At 36.5% G+C, this 22,404-nt stretch overlaps 1 protein-coding gene across 1 annotated transcript; it reads left to right on the top strand.

Moving 5' to 3' along the window:
* Positions 1 to 502: 502 nt before the first annotated feature.
* Positions 503 to 15,512, top strand: LOC140137872 (DDB1- and CUL4-associated factor 4-like; the record flags this gene model as incomplete). Its single annotated transcript, XM_072159677.1, has 12 exons — positions 503 to 673; positions 1,547 to 1,638; positions 2,579 to 2,690; positions 3,515 to 3,570; positions 4,358 to 4,457; positions 5,332 to 5,384; positions 6,414 to 6,469; positions 8,735 to 8,848; positions 9,534 to 9,634; positions 10,466 to 10,657; positions 11,541 to 11,655; positions 12,341 to 15,512. Coding segments are annotated over 12 exons (1,356 nt in total), but the record flags the coding sequence as incomplete, so codon positions are not given.
* Positions 15,513 to 22,404: the final 6,892 nt, after the last annotated feature.

Raw genomic sequence — 22,404 nt, forward strand, 5'->3', positions numbered from 1 at the left:
ATAATGATTTCAACATCAGGATTCACAAAAATATACCTTACCCTATTTTTTAATTTCGAGTACACGTCGTCAAAAACAACCCTATTTTTTAAATATCGCTAACATTTTATGTTCGCGAACATAGTTTAAACATAACCCCTTTTTTCTTGAAATTGGGAACGATCATGCGTACACATAGTCAATGTTAAGTGATAACACCGGGAGCCAGTTCTAGACTGCCCATCTGAAAATGTATTATTATATGCACCTACATTGTAGTGTGTTATAAAAACTAGGTCACAAAACTATGTATAAATCTAAATTTGTACCAATCAATTTGATAGCCTGTATGGGCATTATTTCTGAGTATTTCCAAATTGTTTGTGAAACATATTTTTTTACAAAAATTAGGAAAGTACCCAGTATACAAATAGCTAGTATTTTAACTAGTAAACCATTTCTGTGTGCTGCTCTACAATGCATCTCTATACTTTACAACCATATGCTTTCCTTTCCTTAACCAAATAATACACATCTCCCAGGTTTTTATTATGATCCTGAGAAGAAGAAATATTTCCGGCTTCTGTCAGGAAATAATAACTACAATCCTCTCACTAAAGATGGCCTCCAACTCAAAGCAGCAGAAGAGACGAGGGTCAAAATGATACAAGGAAAAGAACCTACACCACCAAAGGTAAGACTAAGTTAAAGCCATATTATAACATTTGCTGAGGAAGACGCCCTCACTGAATTTTTAAAATTCCCTTTTTTACACGATTAAATTATACTTTATTAAACCAATGTACCCTGCAACAATCGAGACTCTAGGTGCTGTAGTTTTGTCAAAATATTGAGATTTTGAATAAAACGCCGGAACTGGCGTTTTATTATTACGATGGAATTATTAGTCGAACACATACACGATGTTCATAACACACAGTACGTACACGGCGTGCGGGACAGTGATATACACAACAACGGGTCATACCACAACATGACCGAATGAGTGGTACGTATTGGCAACATGTGCGCTGGTAGTAAATTCCAATTTTCTTTGCTTTGCCATGGTTGTTCGGCTCAAAAATAAAGGGGATATATCTGACAGTAAAAGCTAACATTTTATGGCAAAGAAAAGCTAATCTATTTTGTTTGCAAATGTTATAATTTAATCTGTCCTGCATCCAATGGTATAGCCGAGGGAGGGCAAAGGTGGCAGCTGCCTTCCTGTGATAATCCTTGCCCCCTGTGAGATACTGGCCACCCTGGTATGATCATTTTTATGCCTTTTTGTACTTTTTACCCCATTTGTGACCATTTTCTGTCAAATTTAACCCCTTTGCTTTCACCCCTCACCACTCCCCTCCCCTTCCTACTCCCCTCCCCCCACACAAAACATCATGGCTACGCCACTGAGTGCATCCAAAGTAAAAAGCTAACATATAGTGTTTTACCTGGGAGGTAGGTGTTATTAAAAAATCCATGTTTCCACAAAAAAAATCCATTATCAGTTTATTCCAGAAGAATAACAGTTTAATTATGTCAATGCTTGTTATATTTATGTTAAAAGCCTGCAGCACAGACAGCTGCAAACTCCAGAACTATGATGTTACTACAGAGAAATAGAGAACAAGGTCAGCTTACATATCAACAGTTTGCTAGGTAAGTCAATCACCTGAGTCAATCATGTTCATTAAGTTACATAGTCACTCACTCAATCAATCATGCTCTAATTACTGACTTGCTCACCTCCATTTTGATGAGATGATGCTAAATAAAGTAATTGAAACTTTATTAATATATATTCATGCATTTACTAAACATGCTAAATATAGGTCCGATTTTGTGGTGAAATCAATTTCACCCCTATTCCATTTTGGGGTTTGGGGCAACAGTGTTAGGCTAGTTAGGCTTGGGTGGGTTTGTATATTATGTAGTAAGGTTTGGGGGAGGGTTAGAGTTTGTTTATGGGTAGGAAAAACATCAAAAAACTTGTGAAAAAAATTTAAATTTTTTTTTTTTTAAATCGATTTTTTTTGTTTTTTTGTTTTTGAAAAACCGATTTTTCGGTTTATATCGGTTTTACACAGACGGTTTATCGGTTTTCAGTTTTTACAATACCGATTATGCCTACCTCCTAGCGTGCCCAACCACATGCACATGTCCATTCACTTTCTCACTCTTGCCCTCATTTCCTCTGATCACCAAGTATCCACCCACTCACTATCTTTCTCACACGACCACTTGCTAAGCCAGCCTCACCGATACAAATATCCACTCCATTCCCCCCTCACTCACCCGCTCACTCACTCAACCACCCACTCACTCACTCAACCATTTATTCACTCTCTCATTCACTTGCTAACTCACTCAAGCATCTGACAGATGCCCTTTTCAAATTACAAAAGCCCCAACTGCTGTCACTTTTTGGTGTATGTAGTGCATTATCACTTACCTTCAGATAAATCAACTTAAAAAATCTTCATTTTATCAATCTCAGTCCCACCCTGGCTTGTGCACCTTGTGCTGGGACTGAGACTATTCAACTTACTATTAATACATACAGTTGAGTAAAATATTTGATTTCTTGCATTTATCGTAGATTTGCCCATGAGCATTGTGTGACGATGTTACCAATGCAACCAACCCATGAGCTGACGCCATTTCCAGATACATACTTTAATGGAGAGGCAGGATCCATACAATTTTTAAAGGTACTGAATTACAGTAGGAATTTCAATTGAATGAACACGGTTTTCAACAGCTGTACTCGATCCAACGGCGATCGTATATCCCATATGTCAAACTACAACACGAACGCAAGATCTTGGATACAATACTAATCAATCAGGAGTGTGTTGGCATGGTTGGATTCACTTTGGCATTACGCAAGCACAGTCGCACACGCTAGTGTACATCTAAGTGTACGCAAAAAATCGTCATGCTGTGTCAGGTTGTGTTTGAAATTTCCACTGTAGATTATGCTGGTTGTTAACACTCTCCACACAGGTGTCGACTGCAGACAACAAGTTCCAAATTTTCATTAAAAATGTCAGAATTGTACATTTACAGGACTATATTTGGAACCAGAATAAAAAATGCATCAAAATGAGTACAAACAATCCTGGTATTGGTTCAGTGGTTCTTTAGATAGCTCTTAATAATTTTAGCAAAACTTGACCTGACCTTTTATTTTGAAGCCTATGGCCAGAAGCAGAACATTAAGTTTATTGAGCCAGTATCTCACAACATGCCCTTACAAATAATGCTTACAGAAAGAAAATAACACAATAATCTAAGCAGTCTTTAACACTACTCTCATTCCAACTATACTGTACCAAAAGTATCCTTACACTTAGAAAAAAATACCAATTTTAAAACTAAGCCATATTCTCTAATCCTGCACATTATGACATCCCATGTGACCCCAAGAAGTAAAGCCATGGTCACACAGCACTTCCCATTCCTTATTATTATTACGGTATTAAAATTTGCTGTTCATTTGCTGATGCCTTTCTTTACTCTTTATCCCTTATAGGTGGATCAACATCAAGACAGGGTACTAATGGTCATCCATGATTCATTTCTTAGCAGGTGTGTTGTTTAATATTGGGATATACCAGTTGAAATCCATGCATCCCCTATGGAAGACATGACCTTCCACACAGGGAGAGTGAATTTCAACTGGTGTTAATGAATGAGTGACTCCATTTGACTGTGTGGGAGATTATAGTCATGTCTACCTCAGGGGAGTGTGGATTTTAAATGGAATATCTCATTTTGATGTGATCAATTAAAATGAGTGACAAGTTTGAAATTCAAGTTTGCAGATACCATATCAACAATAAATGAAGCAGGATTTATCCCTGCTTTCCTGCACATTTCCTTTCTGTTAAAATCCTCCCTCTTTCCTGCTCAAATTTTGGAACAAATTCACTGATAAAACTTGGAAAAAACCAGGAAAAAACAGGATGAATAGGGAAAAAAGGGGGAAAGAAGAAAAAAACAAAACAGGTGACAAACCAGAAATCATTTGTAAGGCAATTATAATTACCGTATTCGTTCCATTAACTGCCCAGAGCGCTTAAAGAAATCAAAATCATTTTGGGTGGGCGCTTATTTTTCACATTGTTTAGGCCAACAAGGTGTTAAAAAGGCCCAAAATATTCATTTATCATCATCATCAGTGTGTCATATGTTTAAGACCATGATTCAGATTTGCATGGGGAGTTAATACACTAATATCAGTTTGCTTGTTGTAAAGTTACTGGGTGGGCGCTTATAGGGGCATGGGTGGTTAACCCTAATACGCCTGAGTACTACAAAATACTACATGATTTTAATTGAATCATCTTTTCCTTATTTTTCATTTTTATATTAGAATATGGCAAGGTTCTGTGAATCGTGATGACAACAATAATGATGCGGTTGCTATTGACAACTGGGGTACAGTTAATGTGTTAGGGACAAGGAGTAACAAGGTAATGTATATGGTGCATTACAATGAAATTAAAATGTACCTTCATAGGTTTGTGGCAGCATACAAATCATTTTGTCAGGGACACCCAAAACTATATTTTTGATCCTACAATAAATGTGTAAGGTAAGGTAAAGTCATGCTGGAGCAGTGCTCATGTGCCAAAGTGCCCATCTCATTTTTGTACTTTTTTGAACAATTTAATATGAAAAAGTGGTCCCTTTGTTGATTAGTCTAATTTGACCCTTCTTTGAAATGTTTACATTGTTTTTGGTTGCACCCCCTGCATACAGGCCTGACTTTACTAACTCTGTTAGAGGGTGTTTTATAGGCTGTTGATTTGTAGGCTGCTGGTAGGCGATACATACCGCTATATGTGTGTTGCTTACAGATACCACTGCCAAGTGATATGGAGCAGCAACTAAATGACATCATTACTTGAAATGAGATATCGCCTGGTTTAAGTATGCCCCTAACACTGTGTATACTCTCGTCCATCTGGAAATATGTTCAAATTGGTATTAATTAAATCTGGTCAACCAGTTTTTTTAGATAGAAACATTGATGTTGTGGCTAAAATCTTTGGTCATCCAAGGTTAACCAGAATTGAGCTAATCCAGTTGAAATCCATACACATTACACTCCCTGTGGAAGGTATGACCTTTATCTCCCACACACAGGGGGTGTATATTTAAAATTGAGTCATCCATTCAAGTAACTCCATTTAAAATTTATACTCCTTGTGTGGGTGATTAAGGTCATATCTTCCATTAGAGGTGTATATATGGATTTCAACTGGAATAGCCCAGTTTCCACTAACTTTGGTATAATTTTCACATTTTGTGACCTAATTTATTTAATTCATTTACTTATTTCAGATAACTAATGTGGAATGGGCCACCTCAGATAGGGATGACGGTTTACAAGTCTTGTATCCTTTTATGATTGACCAAGGCTCGCAGAATGCCTGGCCTGCATTGCTGCTTGTGGCAACTAAGATTTGATGCCGGGCAACGAAAGACACAGACTGATATGCCCAGCTAAAGTTTGTTCGGCTTATATAAGGCGGAACAAATAAGACTCATAACACGGTGTATTGATATAGAATGGCGTGTACACAGTTGGGCGCTATGCTTATGCTAGTTGTGTATTGCGAAATGTGTGATTTATTGTGCAAGGTTTACCCTTTATCTGAGATTTTCTAATTTTAGATACCTAGGGGACTTATGTACAGTACGTTCCTGAAAAAGAACATTTTCATGTCAATCTTTGGTCACACATGATACCCCCTCAATGACCAGGCCTATTAAGAATCTCTACTTTATACAGTCTGTCCACCTAGAAGTACAAAGTAAATAGACCTCGGAAACGGGAGGTACGAGAATAATTATTTCAGTGCAATGCTTCTTTGGGCGCGCCAACTGCTGCGCGATTTGTGCACCACACTCTTTACGTGTCGCGCTCGCGTGTGACGCAAAGCATCGACCCCCGATGCCACAGATTTGGTTTGTACTTCTAAGTGGACAGACTGTAGATGAGTTGGCTTTATGATGCTTCATGGATACTGTATAGCAGTGCAGCCAGGAAATATATGCCTTGAGTGCCAGCATATATGTCTGTCTCACCTGTCTTGTCATGTCTTGTCCTCACATCTCTGGTGTCTCTGTCTTTGCACCGTCTATTGTATTGTAATTATCTATTTATTTATCCAAAGGGGTGGTCATAGTTCATTCGAGCTTTGCTCTGTTATGGCCATCCTTCCATCTTATTGATAAATTTAATGAACTGTATATTGATTATGTCATGGAAAATAAAATCTGAATCTGAATCTGGAAAAACACAAGTCCATAAGTTTCAGTTTTGTTTGCTCAACCTGGATCATCGGCAACATTCACATATATATTTTTCATAATAATTTTTCCTTTGTAATACATTCTTTCCTTAACCGCATCACATTCAGATATACTGTGTCAGGAGGTCAAACCAGTAGTGCGCAATTATTTAAGATTTACAGAGGTAAAACAGTAGTAAGAATTGTTTGAAGCACCTAACATTTAGGTGGATATGATAGATGAGTATATTTTGTGCTGGGTGTACTGACACACAAAGCGCACAGACATTTTTTAAGTTCAGACTATTTTAGCAAATGATGAAAAAATGTTGGTATTTGATAGGCCAAGGCGTGTGAAGAGTGCAAAATTTTGCAATTTTTTCGTCATTCTGGCCCAAAACATGGTTTTCATGCTAAAAAAGTTATTGCACCCGTCAATTGTTGCTTTCCTTTTTGTTCTGTTAAAATTTTTCGGGGGGACATCCCCCTCATGGAAAAAGTTAGTTAGCACCCCCAATATGATAGATTAGGTCAAATCGGTATATAATTAGAAATCTCTGACAGTCCATCATTCCACATACAGCCCATATCCCAGGAAATGTGAAACAGTTTTGATGCTGAAAGCAGCTATCTAGGTGCCAACCTGCCAATTTTTACCAGAATGATAAAAGGTATTAATGCCTTGGTATGTCTTGATAAAAAAATCAGCTAGATCTGGGCGTTAGATCACAAGGCAAAATTTCTATGAAAAACAGGCAAAATGTCTGAGAAAGGGACAATTTCTGAAAATTGTCTTTCTTTTCTCAAATTGTCATCATATGTAAGGCACCAGGAACAAATTTGTTCGATCTTTGGATCGACCGTCGATGCTGCTTCGATGCTTGTTATTAATGAATTATCAACTAATTAATCAGTGTTATAGCTAAATATTTATTGGCCAATGTCACTACAGGTACAAATTACTATTTTGTCACAATTAACAACATTAAATTAACTGATTTCATAAATAACAAGGATCGATCAAGCATCGATGGTCGATCGAAAGATCGAACTAATTTGTTTCTATTGCCTAACATGATCAAGGGGAATGAGTCACATGGCGGCAATTTTCAATTAGAAGTTTTTTACATCATTTTCTTGCAGTTTACGAATACTTCATTTTGATGCAAACCCCATCAGAATCGGACATTTAGTTACTGAGTTATGAGCAATAACAATGACCGAAAACAATATAAAACAAAAGAATTTGAAGGCTGTTTTTGCCAATATCTCAAAAACAATATTAGCGACATCCGACTCATTCCCCTTGATCATGATTTGAATGAGATAATGATGAAGTGATAATGATTATGTATTTGAAAATGTATATCAGGGATCAGTTGTCAAGGGGAAGGAGCAGGCAAAGACAAAATTGTGTTGGTGTGCATCATTTAATGGCCCAGTATCTGTAGTACATATTTAATTTGAATGAATGCAGCTGCCATCATCCATGGGTCATGACTGACCTGTTGTGACCCTTTTGATGATGTTGTTCCAACTCTGCCTGTCCAATGCAAGATGATGATAGTCCAGTGGATTATTATTAAGTTGTCACCATTTCTTCTTGAGATGTGACCAAAGTATTTGTTGCGATCAATCTTCTGTCACACTGAACATTTGACATGCTCACCAAGTTGACTTCTGACAAATTCATTTGTTTTGTGATCTAAGAAATTCTAAGCATCTTTCGCCAGCACCACATTTCAAAATCTGTCTATCCTTCTGACAACCCATGTTTCAGAGCCATATATAGGAGAGGGCATTCATGATGCTTATTTTGGTTGCTCTAGAAACTCCTCTGTCTTTCCAAATGTCCAGTACACTGTGCGATGAAGGCCTGTGTGTGCGTAATGCATATAATGCGGAAGTTAAAAAAAAAAGAAAAGCGCAGTGATTTATAGTGCAATACGCACAGGCACAACGCCTAGATGTTGATCCACAAGCCTCAGCACACTTCACAGATTGTCGCTGACCACTACAGCCCCACATCATTTCATAAACCATTTAACAACAAATCAGGGACTTTGCTGCTACAAGAGCGCACACCCTAGACATTCCACAAATAACCATCACAACCAGGATCAGCTCCACGAGTTTTGTATGGGTTACAACGAGACAATTAGCAGTATGTTCCTTGTCCAGGGAAATTTCAAGCTAACTCAATTTTCCACGAGTGCATACGAGGCACCGCCAGGGTTTGAACCCGCAACCTCTCGCACCATAGTTAACCCAAATCACTTGTGATTGGTTAATATTTTCATTTAGTAGCAAGGATGTGTGTCCGCATTGTATTTTGAAACAAAGATCACATAAAGCTTTTGGCAGCTGTGTTCATTCAAATGAAATTTTTAATGCAAATGCAAAATTCTTAAATGGTGATGTCTTATTTGTCTCTTTCTCATTTTTTAAAGATTCATCTGGACGTTGGAAGAAAGAATTTGTCTTCAGTACGGAATCAATGGAAAAAATGTGTTGGACTTGTGCATGGAATCACAACCCACTGATGCAGCCACAGATTAGCATTGGTAAGTATTGTGCTGTTCCATGTGTGGGAGATTAAGGTCATATCTGCCATAGAGGGTGTATGGATTTCAACTGGAATAGCCCATTATTAAAGTACTTACCTGTTACCTCACTCCAGGGAGAGCATGTCATGTCATTTGGTGCATGAGGTCTTGGTTTCAATTGGTAACATCACCCTCTATTATAGAATTATGATAACACAAAGGAATTGTTTATATTGCTGTCTGGTCAAATTTTGACTCAAAGTACATACATGTATATTGTTTGCAGTCTGCATGTAATGTGTTGTGGCTATAACAGGCTGTTGTAAGGCTGAAGCATGAAGACGCGAATTATCATACGATACGGGCATTTGCGAATAAAGCCAGAGGGCGTAATATGCCTTCATGGGATACATTGGTTCAAATTACGCACATATTTTGTATGGACAGGATATAGTGTATATATCTACCTCCAGTAGTGGCACTAGCTTAGCATTACTTGTTTCATTTATATACTTTTACGCACACGATTGAAGTGATGCATATGTACACACAAGGATCAATGTTAAGCCAATGCAGCACGCGCTGAACTTCAAAGCTACTGACTGGAGGTAGATATAATAGACTATTATAGTGATCATGAAAGCAGAGAGCCACACAGTATTTGTTTGCTTACAGTACCTTCCTCCTGTTCCATTTGACACAGGTTCAAGCAGGTGTGCTGTTATCTTTGATATAGCTACAGCAAACAGAAAGGAATTATATTCTGGCCACAGTGATGTATTAGCACAGGTTTATTCTCGACATGTAAGTATAACAGTAAACAATGGAATTGTAAACTGGCCTAGGCCTCCGTGCTTATTGTATTTTCTCATCAAGAGTATGAGAAGAAAGCTCTTATTTTCCACATTACACCAGAAAATTTTAACGCCTGAGATTTGTTTTAGATGGTCTGAACAAAACGCAGAGTGTGGTAATGACCACTGGAAGTATGAACAAATTACAAACATTTACTGCTCATGAGGGATCTGGTGGAATCTATTGGTCCCTGAGGTGAACTGAAAACTGTGTACCTACTATTTTCCCAAGACTGCCAGGTTTGCTCCTCATTGTTCCAACTATGGAAAAAAATAATTTGGCCAACCTTTTCAGGCTGTTGAAGGGGGGCGGTAAAATTCACCTTTTTCTCCAGCAGCCTCCCGGGTAGGAGCGGCCTGGGTACACCACTGTTCATGGGACGTACAACTTTTCTACCAAATGCCTTGCATAAATTTGTTTCCCTTTTCTGAAATTTCCTGAATTTAGTATACCATAAAGGGAAACATGTCAGCAAGAAGAGAAGCATGGGACAAGTAACATTACAATTAGTGCTATTATTTCATAAAACAAGCACTAATTTGTAATTATTGTAAAGATAAGAGAGCTAGAAGTTGCCAATTCAGAATGTTTATCAAAGTGTCAATCAACTTTCAGCATCAATCAACTTTCTGGGTCAAACGTCCATCAAGGTTTCTTTCTTCGGATTTAAGCTTACTAAGATAGAAAACAATAAAAACTGGGAAAAAATAGGGAGACATCCGTGACGTAGGCTCAGGGCATTTCACTATTATTAAAAATTTGTTGATGTTGTTGTTGCAGAGACCAATTCTATTCAATGGCACAAGACGCGGAGAAATCTTAGGATGTGATCTACGGGTTGATCTTCGAGAGCCCCAGCTCTATCGAGAAGGGAAAACTGTTGCATGTAAATTAAAGCACAGAGTATGTGTGTGTAGTCTAAAACTACTCAAGGATGAGAACTATATATTGGCAAGCGATATTAGTGGCAAGGTATTTATATAAATGTGACCCATCATATCAAAACCGAGCAAGTCGCTGTCGTAAAGTGCATGTTAGTAACCATTGGTTACTGCTCCAAGCCTGGGCTCATACACCTGTTCTGAATTTTGATATGCCATAGGCTTTGTGTTGTGATCATTTCGATCAGTGGTTTGTAACAAAGAAAGTGTGATCCAGTTGACCTAGCAACAGTCATATTCTAACATGCACTAAGACAGCGAGTTGTCGGCTGGCTTCATTTGTGGATAATAATGAAAAAAGAGAAGAAAATATAAAGAAAATAAAAAGAAATTTGAGCTTGTTTCACCTCATAAACCATTTTTTGGTAACTGATTTCCACAAGTAAGGTGTAATTTTAAAGCTAAAAAATAGCAGTTTTTAAATCTCAATTTTCATTTCTGAAGACAACTGCTAGGTTTTGATGTGATGGATTGTATGCGTTCACTAGGTGGCTTACTGGTGTTGCAATGTCAGGCTGTTTAAACCTCCATCCATCAGTCTGGATGCCCAATTGATTTTGGATATTCTAGGATATATAGCATTATAACATTATTGTTATGGTGATGAGCTAATTTGCATATTTTGGACTGAAATTAGTCCTCTTTACATTCGAATGCTCTATCTATTGAATGGATAGGGGAATTGGTGTCAGAATTTCTAAAATAGGTAGGCCACAGTTAGAAAATTGGCTACTTTTATTGGGGCTTAATTTACACAGTATTCATTATTATATGATAATTTTTTTCAAAATTGTGTTTTTCAATTTTTTTCAAAATTGTGTTTTTCAATTTTTTTCCAAATATGTATAGTGTATAGATTTCATATAGAATCGCTCATTAGATTGAAAGTTTTGTAATGTAATTTGTCATTGCAGATAAGGCTTTGGGACATGCGTATGGGTCGTCACATTTATTCTTACCAAGGACTGGCCAACAAACACTCTCAACTGACAGTCTCTGTGGATTCATCAGAAACATTAGTGTATGGAGGTGAGTGCTTAGATCTTAATCATGGTAACACTATTCTTTGGCTCACCTCAAGTTTGGTACTGAAATATGTGCATATTTTGCTGGTTGTAGTATTAAATCACACACAGAGACCAGGGGCGTAGCAAGAGCCTTGGGGGCCCATGGACCAGAAACAGTGTGGGGCCCTTTTAGCAATACAATAATGCTATAAAGTTGCAAAAAAACAACAAATTTGCTAGAAAATTTGGACATACATCTGTGTTTCCAATTTCCACTGTGCCAGAGGTCACTTTTCCAGACTTCCTGTCTACAAGCTATAATGTCAGCACCCATGTGGTCACATGGGCATTAAATTAAGTGCCTTTATTTTAACAGCCTAAGATGACTGTACACCCAATGGGCTATTCCATTTCAAATCCACACCAGCCCTATGGAAGATTTTGGAAATATATTTTGCAGGAGGAGTATTAATTTTAAATGTCACTCTGTGTGTTAGTCTTGTCCATTCACATGAGACATTCACATATTACCCCCATTAAAAGTAAGGTAAGCTTATAAATGTGTTTTTCTTACACTTCATACAGGGTGAGGTCTGCTGTAATACTAATACTTTGTAATCCTCGCTGAGTCCTCGCTTTGTAATTTTTCATATCTATCCTCTTAACTGGCTGTCTCATACTTATCTACTTTATTCATCTGGTTTCAGCTGGTATTGATAAATGCACCAAATTCTGGAGCCTTCAAGATGGCCGTCTGCTTCACACAGTACCAAGTCCACTGCCCATGAGTACCGATGGGCTACCTGTTCCTGCCTACTCTAGACAATGGCACGGGGGTGCTACACCAGGGTTAATTCTGGGAATGGAAAGACAACTCTTTTGGTATTCATTAGCTTTATGATATACATTATAAGCTGACCTAGCATTAACACAACTTACCGGCACTGGTGACAGCATGCAGCATATACATGTTTAACAGTTAGAAGATTGTAATGTTAAACTGTCCACATTCTGTGACACTTTGTAAGACTTCAGCCAAGTTAGTATTTGTCCGTGTTGGAGACTTTTGACAACACAATTTCATGGTTTCTGTGGGCCCACATAATACCGTATCAGCAGGACAGCAATAATACCTTTTAGTCCAAGGGTCTGCCATATTACTAGTAAAAATTTAAATTCAGTGTGTGCAATGGTAAATGGTAAGACTTCAGGCAAGTAAGTCAGTATTTGTCCATTTTGCAGACTTATGTAACATAATTTCATTGTATCTCTAGGCCCACACGATAGCATATTAGCAGGACAGCAATGATTTTTGAAGGCGGGTTGCTAACAATTATTTTTATGCCTCCACCAGAGGTATTATGTTTCCTGGTTGTCCATCCGTCCGTACGTTGTCCATCTGTCCGTCCATCGGCATCTGTCCGAGCTTGCAAGTGCAATTTCTCGGAACCGGTAAGGCGTATTGTGATGCAATTTGGTGGAGGGGTGGCAATTGGTGGTCTCGTCGCAAAATATGGTAATTAAGTACCTAATTTGCATAATTTATGCATATCAAGCAAAATAACCTTGTATAATGGTTGTATAGATGACGACACCTATGAATACTTAATTCCTGAGCACCCGACTGCTGGTAGATTCTATACCCTTCCTAAAATCCACAAACCTAGTGTTGACAGCTTTGGCCACATCATGCAGCATATATGTGACACTATCTGGTCCATGGGGGCCAAATGCGACAAATTTGAAGTTGAGATAAAGGCAAAAATATGGAGTAAAAAACAATAAAATACTAGGCTTGTATAAGGTAATAAGTATAGTAACTGAATTTTCAAAAATGTCTCCTTTGGCCCCCATGGAGCAGATCGTGTCACATATATGTTTAACAGTAAGAAGGCTTTAACACCCTGGACTGTTGATCTAACAGCATTTCTGATGATAGCTTGAACTGCTCATTTTAATTGCCAATTATGACTAGGCTTTAAACTATATATGGTCAAACTTGCATTTGCAGATGATCTTATTAATGCTCTCCTTGATTGGTTCAAAATTGGGCACAATTTTAATTTTGGCCAATCGGCAGGTAGTTCTCTTGGGGTTAATGTTACAATGGTCCACATTATGTGACACTTTGTAAGTCTTCAGCCAAGTTTGTATTTTTCCATTAGGCTACAGAAACAAACCCTGTTATACGGGCAGACGCACCTTTTCTAGCAGGGTCGGCCGTTTGGGCGTGATTTTTTTTTCTGGAAGCTAAAATTACCCTAAAATTTCACCGAAATCTAACAAATCTGAAAAAAAAATCTTAATTTTTTGTAAACATTATTTTCTATATATTTTACATGATTTTAGCAAAATAAAAAAAGAACTTCTCCAAAACACAAATTCTGGGTTGGTTGTTCCTGTAGAAATGGGTTTTTTTTATTGCATATCAGCAGGATAGCAATGATTTTCACTGGGCCTGCTGTATTGCTAACATGGCTAACAATTTAAACTCAGTGTGTGTAATTTTAAGTGGAGCCAGTGTGTTGTGGCCAGGCTAGATAATTTTAAAAATACCAGCCCAGTTGGTTAGTGACCAGAAGCTGCAAAAAGGAACTCCTCCCGGCATCACCAGGATGACACAGACATTGTACACATTGACGTATATGGGCTATTCCAGTTGACTTATAGAAGACATGGCCTTAATTTTCCACACAGGAAGTGTGGATTTCAAATAGAGCACACCTGAATAAGCGACTCTTTTTGGAATACACACCCTCTGTGGGGAAGATTAAGGTAATGTCTTCCATAGGGCTTAATAGATTTCAACTGGAGTAGTCCAGTATGGGATATTGCAATTTCTTATACCAAACATGCCTAAGAAATGGCGACATCATTTAATAGATTGAATATGTCACAGTCACGTTGACAGCCAGGATTTTTTTTTGGGGGGGAGGAGAGGGTGGAGTTTCCAAAATGTAGGTGTCCCCCAAAAAAGTCCCGAGTTGGATTTGAGGGAGTTGAGTTGCACCTCCCTGGCTACGGGTTTGGTCACAGTAAAGTTTTCAACTGATTTTTCATAAAATGAAGACCAACACATGCATCTACAAACTTTGTAACAAACATATGCTGCAATTTGTAATAAAATCATATCAAATGTAATGTGAAGTCTGCTTGATTGTTCAATGTTTTCATGTAAAGCCTTCACCAAAACTTAACAGCCATTACATTATTACATCTCAATATTAACAATACAGCAGTATTTTTTATGAAAAAACGTATATGTGACATCATCAAGAGGAATGATTCGGATGTTGCTAATATTGTTTTTGAGATATTGGCAAAAATAGTGTTCAAATTCTTTTGTTTTATATTGTTTTTAGCCATTGATAAATGCTCATAACTCGGTAACCAGATGTCCTTTTTTAATGGGGTTTGCATCAAAATGTAGCATTCATAAACTGCCAGAAAATGATGAAAAAAGCTTCTAATTGAAAATTGTCGACATGTGATTCATTCCCTTTGATCATGTCAAATATTTAAAAGTCTCGGTATATTGGATTGATTTGAATCCAGTGCAAAGATAATAGCAGGTTTACATGCCATGATGCTTGGGTTTATTAAGCAACCTGTAAGTGCAACTTTTAAATTCACTTTTTATTTCTTTGCAAAAACTGCTGTGTTATTAATATTGTACAACATTGGGATACGCAGTACAACAGTACAACATTCAGTATGCAGGTTGAGAACCGCGAAATTCTAGTTAAGCTCAGTTTGTGTAATGTTAAGTGGAGCCAGTGTGTGTTGTACTCAGATAGTGAACAGTGGCTTAAAGTTTCATGTCATGTGCAGCCTTGGTACTAGGCACTACATACTTGGTTGATATCCTCCTGAGAATGCCATAAACAGTCCCAGAACAACGCCAAATATGGATTAAAAGACCTTTGACCTTTGACCTTGGATGTACAACAGCATGTTATGATCTAATGGGAAACTGTGCACATCAACAAACACCATTTCTATCAAAAAGGCAACAGCCGATATAATTTGAAACCACATAAATTACTAGAGTTGGTTCTTCTCTTGGATTTGGACCAAGCTTTAGAATATCGAATGTTGCGTTTTGAAATAAAACAAACCAGAAATTTATCACCCATTGTAAAAGATATGGCGACTACATGTACATACATTGGCTGACCTTGTGGATTTCCTGGCCCAGCCATGCTAACCACATAAGGAGATTATACGATTAACCTAGTGCAGCTATTGTCATAGCAGGGTATTATTATGTAATACTCCTGATCCATATTTGGCGCTCTCTTGGACTGATAAATGTCCTCATGAGAAGGCTTGAGTGTTACATTAGCATTTATCCTACATGTAGCTGCAAAAAGACAACTCCTCCAGGCACCACCAGGATGACAAGCACAATGTACATATTGGAGTAAAGATCTGTTCATACTACGCCGCAATTGTTTTGCGATGCGATGTGTTGCCGCATTGCATCGAACTGCAAATTACTGCATTGCGGTATCACAATAAAGTTAAATACATTTTACCTTGGAAATGCGATGAGTTGCGTTCAGTTGGGGTAAAAAGTAATAGATATATCGTCAATGCACCGCAAAGCAAATGTGGCAAAATATGAACAAACCTTCAGAGGATTACTCCATTTGAAATCCATTAACCTTATGGAAGACATGACCTTAATCTTCCACATAGGGCGTGTGAATTACGAATAGGATTACCTGTGACAATGGGTGCTACACCAGGGTTAATTCTACGAATAGGAAGACAACTCTTTTGGTATTCATTAGCTTCATGATAATAATTGGCCACAACAAATGGTTATAAAAGGTTTAAATGTTGGGTTATATAAAGGGTATATTAAGGGTATAAACCGTTTTCATGACATAAAAACATTTTTGATAATCTACTGCCCAGCAAACACAAAATGTTTTACAGAAAGCGTTTAAATGTTAAGTTATTTTGGGGTTGAAAAAATATTTTGCGAAAAAATATTTGCCCATAAGTTTATATAACCTGACATTTAAATGTTATTAAAACGTTTTGAAAAAAACATCTTAAGAACATTTCTGTGTTTGCTGGGTGCAAATATTTCAACATGTTAATTAAAGGAAGTGTCCGGCAATCATAACATTATGCCTTATATGTTAGAAAAATAATTATCAAGCACGAATCACATGGTTTTATTTAAATTCATATTAACTATAAAAATGAATAAAAACAGCAATCTCTCAACACGTGATATTCAAAATTCCTAAGCCGAAATGTTCTAGAGCAATGACGTCATGGTTATTTGTGCTCATCTAGAGATTTTCGGCGCGGGAATTTTCAATATCGTGTGTTGAGAGATGGCTGTTTTTATTCGTTTTTATGGTTAATATTAGTTTGTTTTAAGTAAAACCATGTGATTCATGATTGATAATTATTTTCTAACATATAAGACATAATGTTGTGATTGCCAGACGCTTCCTTTAAGAGATCTAAAATGAGCGTTTATTGCGTTTCGACAGTATTTTTTGTGGGACATGAGAGCACCTCAGACCTATCGAATTGCATTCTGAATACTGAAGCATGTCTTTCTGATATCAAATAATTTTCATTTTTGAAAATCACAATATAATACAAATTTTATGACAAATTATAAAAATTTGATATTTGTCAAATTTTGATATATAACAGTCCTCGAAGTAAATTATATAAATCTAATGACATATTCTTAAAGTGTATGTAGCAGGGAGGAAAAGCCGACGGTCAATTGAAAATTTTGACCTTTCATATTGAAGATATCTTCAATACGAAAGGTCAAAATTTTCAATTGATCGTCGACTTTTCATCCCACCTACATACACTTTAAGTATAAATCATCAGATTTATAAAGTTTACTTCAAGTACTGTTAAATATCAAAAATATCAATTTTAATGATTTGCCATAAAATGTGTATTAAATTGCAAATTTCAAAAATCAAAATTATTTGATATCAGAATGACATTCTTCGTATTCAGAATGCAATTCGATATGTCTGATGTGCTCTAATGTCCCACAATAAATACTGTCCAAATGTTCATACCCCAGTGTTGACAAAATATTTGGCAAAAAATGTTTGCGAAAATAGTTTACAATAACATTTTGAATACATTTAAAAAATAATGTTGTAGTGTCCTCTTCATGACCTTTATATAACCCTACGTTTTAATGCTATTAAAACATTTTTACCTAAACCAAAAGCCAAAATATAACTTATTTGAAATGTTTTTGTGTTTGCTGGGGAAATGTTACACTGGTCCACATTTTGTGACACTTTGTTACACTTCAGCCAAGTTTGTTTTCCGTTAGGCAACAGAACAAAAAAAACCCTCTTCTACGGGCAAACTGACTTTTCTAATAGGGTCGGTTGGGCATTTTTGTTGTTGTTTATCTGGAGGCTAAAATTACCCTAAAATTTCACCGAAATCTGACAAATCGGAAAAACAAAATTTTAGACATATTATTTTCTAAATATTTTTCTCCAAAATCAATAAATTGTGTCCCCAGAACGGCTAATTTTACATGATTTTAGCAAAATAAAAAAAGAAATTCTCCAAAACCCAAATTCTGGGTCAGTCGGACCTGTAGATTTTTGTGTGTGTGTATCAGCAGGACAGCAATGATTTTCACTGGCTTTTAGTCAAAGGGCCTGCTGTATTGGTAACACTGTAAAGTGTGCTGAGGCTTGTGGATCAACGTCTAGATGTTGTGCCTGTGTGTAGCGCACTATAAGTCACTGCGCTTTTTAACATAGGTAATGATAAGCTCAGTGTGTGTAATGTTAAGTGGAGCCAGTGTGTTGTGGCTAGGCTAGATAATTTCAAAAATTACCAGCCCAGTTGGTCAGTGACTAGTACCTGCAAAAGGCATAAAAAGAAAAAAAAAGACATTGTGTATATTGGCTATTCCATTTGAAATTCATACACCCTTATAAAAGACATGACCTTAATTCTTCAAATAGAAGATATCTGAATGAGTGACTCTATTTGGAATACATACCCCCTGTTTGGAAGATTAAAGTCATGTCTTCAATAGAGGTTAATAGATTTTAACTGGAATAGTCCAATATGAGATATTGCAATTTCTTATACCAACATTAAAGCAATATTATAATATTTCTGTAAAAATAGATTAGTATTTATTTTTCATAAAATGTTAGCTTTTACTGTCAGATATGTCCCCTTTTAATTTTGAGCCGAACAAGTGAGGTAAAGCATAGAAAATTGGAATTTACTACTAGCGCCCATGCATGTTACTCCCGCGGTTGTTATACGGTACGATCCTCTGGGTGTGTGTGTCCCGCACGCCGTGTACGTACTGTGCATACGTGTTCGACTTATATTTCCATCGTAATAATAAAACGCCGGTTCCATCGTTATATTCAAAATTTCGAATTTAAGTCTTGATTTTTGCAGAGTATCTTTATTGACTAAAGTACATTACAATCGTGTAAAAACCAGAATTTAAAATTTTTTTGAGGGCGTTCTCCTAAGCAAATGTTATAATATGGCTTTAATTTATTTGCCAATTATATCTATTCAAAATTACTTTAGTCTACTGTGACTGGTTTTCAGTTGATTTACACGCCACATGCCTAAGAAATGGCAACATCATTTAATAGATCAAGTATGTCACATTCACGCTGATAGCCAGGATTTTTTGCGGGAAGGGAGGGAGGGGGGGGGGGGGAGTTTCCAAAATGTAGGCCTCCCCAAAAACGGTTACTGTTGGATTTGAGATTTGAGGGAGTTGAGTCGCACCTCCCTAGCTACGGGTTTGGTCACAGTGCAGCTTTTAACTGATATTTCATAATGAAGACAAAAAGACTTAAATCTACAAACTTTGTAATATTCAAACATATGCTGCATTTTTATAATAAAATCATATTAAATGTAATGAGTAGTCTACTTGATTGTTTACTTGCCCAGTAGCAAATAAGATTCTTGTCTTGCTGATTGTGATTCCACTTAAACAAGAAGAAGGAAAAATGGTGCAAAACTTATTTCACAATGCAATACATGTAAATAATGGAGGGTTCAAAATGGATAGGAAAAGTTATTGCCGAGAATTGATTCCAGGCTGCAAGAGTGGGAGTCTATTTCGTTAAACATCATACAAATTACAAAAATGCGAATAAGAGTCAAGAATTCCTTATTTTCACCACCACGATGTGAATAACCACTTCAAAGCTGACTCTTATCGCCGGAGAAATGATGTAATAAATTGGATTAACTACCATAGCAATAGGTGAAACAGTTTTGAATATATCTCGCTGCACTACAAGCAGGTTGCACTCATCACCTGTGCATATCTGCAATCATAGTATTGAATACAATACAACCGCTCTTTTCAAAGATACTATAAATCTTACAGGTGCGAGTGATCAGCATGATATGGTTCAATGTACCGTGTGAATATACTAGTGCAGCGCGGTATAATCAAAAATTGTTTTCACCTATTGCTATGGTAGTTAATCTGATTATTATGTCACTTCGCCAGCGAATTGCCTGTGCGTGTTAGCACCACATAATCTGGTCACAGTTGATCAATTCATTTTGATTACAATTTATAATGGGTCACATGGAAATTTGGTATATCCACTCCAGTCATTATTCCTTCATGCCTATGCCATGGAGTAATAATGGCTGGAAAGGACAGTTTAATTTGTATGTGAGCAATTGTTATTAAAATGGATTGATTTTGTTTTGTCCTAGCATGACTGTCACATTCAAACAGAAACTCTGAATTACACCAAAAATACCTGACACATTGGACATCATGTTACACGCCGTCAAGAATACTATATTTTCGGTATCACTTATGAACCAAAAAGTATATTTTAAATGAAAGCATTTTTTGTGGTACACCCTGTACTTCCTTTATGAACGATATTGTAACATTATGGTGCTAAAGTTATGGTGATATACCTTTAATCAAATATGTTGCAATATATCAGAAAACATAATATATTGTATAATGATACACATCTTAGAAATATAGTATAATTCGTTTCATTCCATATTTCTTTAAGAATAATAATATAATATAATAGTGTATTACAAAAGATGAAGTGAATTAGATGCAAAAACTTAACAATCTCAAAACAAAAAAAGATTCGAAATATTTTCACTTAACACACCATGATAAGATTACAGTATAGTATTAGTAATACACCATCATACAGACAGGGCAACAGTTTATATACAGGGTGTCCCAGAATGATTTATACCGTATGAACAAAATATCAAAAATATAATAGTCAACAGTGTATCTAATTTTAATAAGTGCAATACAATGACACATAATGATATGTCTCTTACTTATTGTCAAATTTTCATGGAAATAGCATGATTCGTTTTGACGTGATGTTGCTATTACTGAAAAAAGACGAAAACGGCATGTGTGAATGTACAGCGCAAAGGCTTCATAACACATGGATCCCATATCACCATCGTTCAGCCGCACTGTGCAATATATTGGAGAAATCCTACATTCTTTAAAATACACCAAATTTGGCACAGATGTTGAGCTTACGACGCTCAATAATTCTTGATATGGGATTAAGTACAACATTTCAATATGACTTTAGATTTTAAGGTTGAAAAGCATACTTTTTATGTGATTTTTACCCCAATTTTTACCCAAAAATGTCATTATTACAGAGGAATATGAACCTCCACAGTAAATGTTAATCTTCTCCGTTACGTAGCTGTGGGTTTGCCAATATACTGTGGACATAAATACATGCTGTGACACTAAGGACGAACCTTCTCTATACGATCCATCTCTGTTGGCATATCAAATGATGAAACTCACACACCTCAATAATTGTCTTCAAAACTGCCGCCAAAGAAAGAATAGTTTAGGGTCGCTTGAGCGTAACAAATCCTTTATTCCATACAAGGATTGCTTCGTAACATCATAAATAATCATATGTAGAGAGGGCGGCCTATCTGCTGTGTCCTGGCAGGGCATCAGTCAATACGAAACATTAAATATTAAATGCGAGGATCCAGAGGATGCGTGCCTGAAAAATCGTTGGCCGTGAGACATTTTCGAGAGAATAAAATCATTACATGTTCAATTTGCGGCAGATCCGCCATGAGTTGTTATGGCGTGTGGTGGTGAAACTCAACAACATGTAATCGTGGAGTCTTGGCGCTGGTTCGAATCCAAGCGGTTCGATTTTTCTCTCCTTTATTATAATGCCAGTTTGTCTGAGCTCCATTTCCTTATTTATCATAAATAATCGATAGATATCGACTATTTAGTAGAAGTAAGAACAGGACACAACAACTACTGCATAAGATTTTCCAAATAACTTGGCAACTTTTAGTACTTTTACAGGTTTTCAAAATAGGCAGTTTTGTCGAAACTTAGAATTCACCATTTTTACATAATATCCTGTAACTTCTATTAGAAACGTCCAATTTCAAAAATTCCTAAGAAAGCTAAATGTCTGTTAATTAAAAAATTTAAAACAATATTATCACCAATAGTAATGCCCTTCATACCTAAAAAATACAACTTTCCTGGTATAAATCATTTTGGGACACCCTGAATAATTTTCAATTCCAGACCTGAACAATACCAACAATAAGTACAGATACGTTGTAGCTATTTTTAACATTGATTTTTCTTTCTTTATAAATTTATGCAAATTTTTTCTGTTTTTTTTTGTGTGTGTGATAATTTTTATTCAATAAACTGTACATTTGTGTGAAAATTGTGGGCGCTATT

Source organism: Amphiura filiformis, chromosome 2, assembly GCF_039555335.1.
Source record: "Amphiura filiformis chromosome 2, Afil_fr2py, whole genome shotgun sequence".
Lineage (NCBI taxonomy): Eukaryota > Metazoa > Echinodermata > Ophiuroidea > Amphilepidida > Amphiuridae > Amphiura > Amphiura filiformis.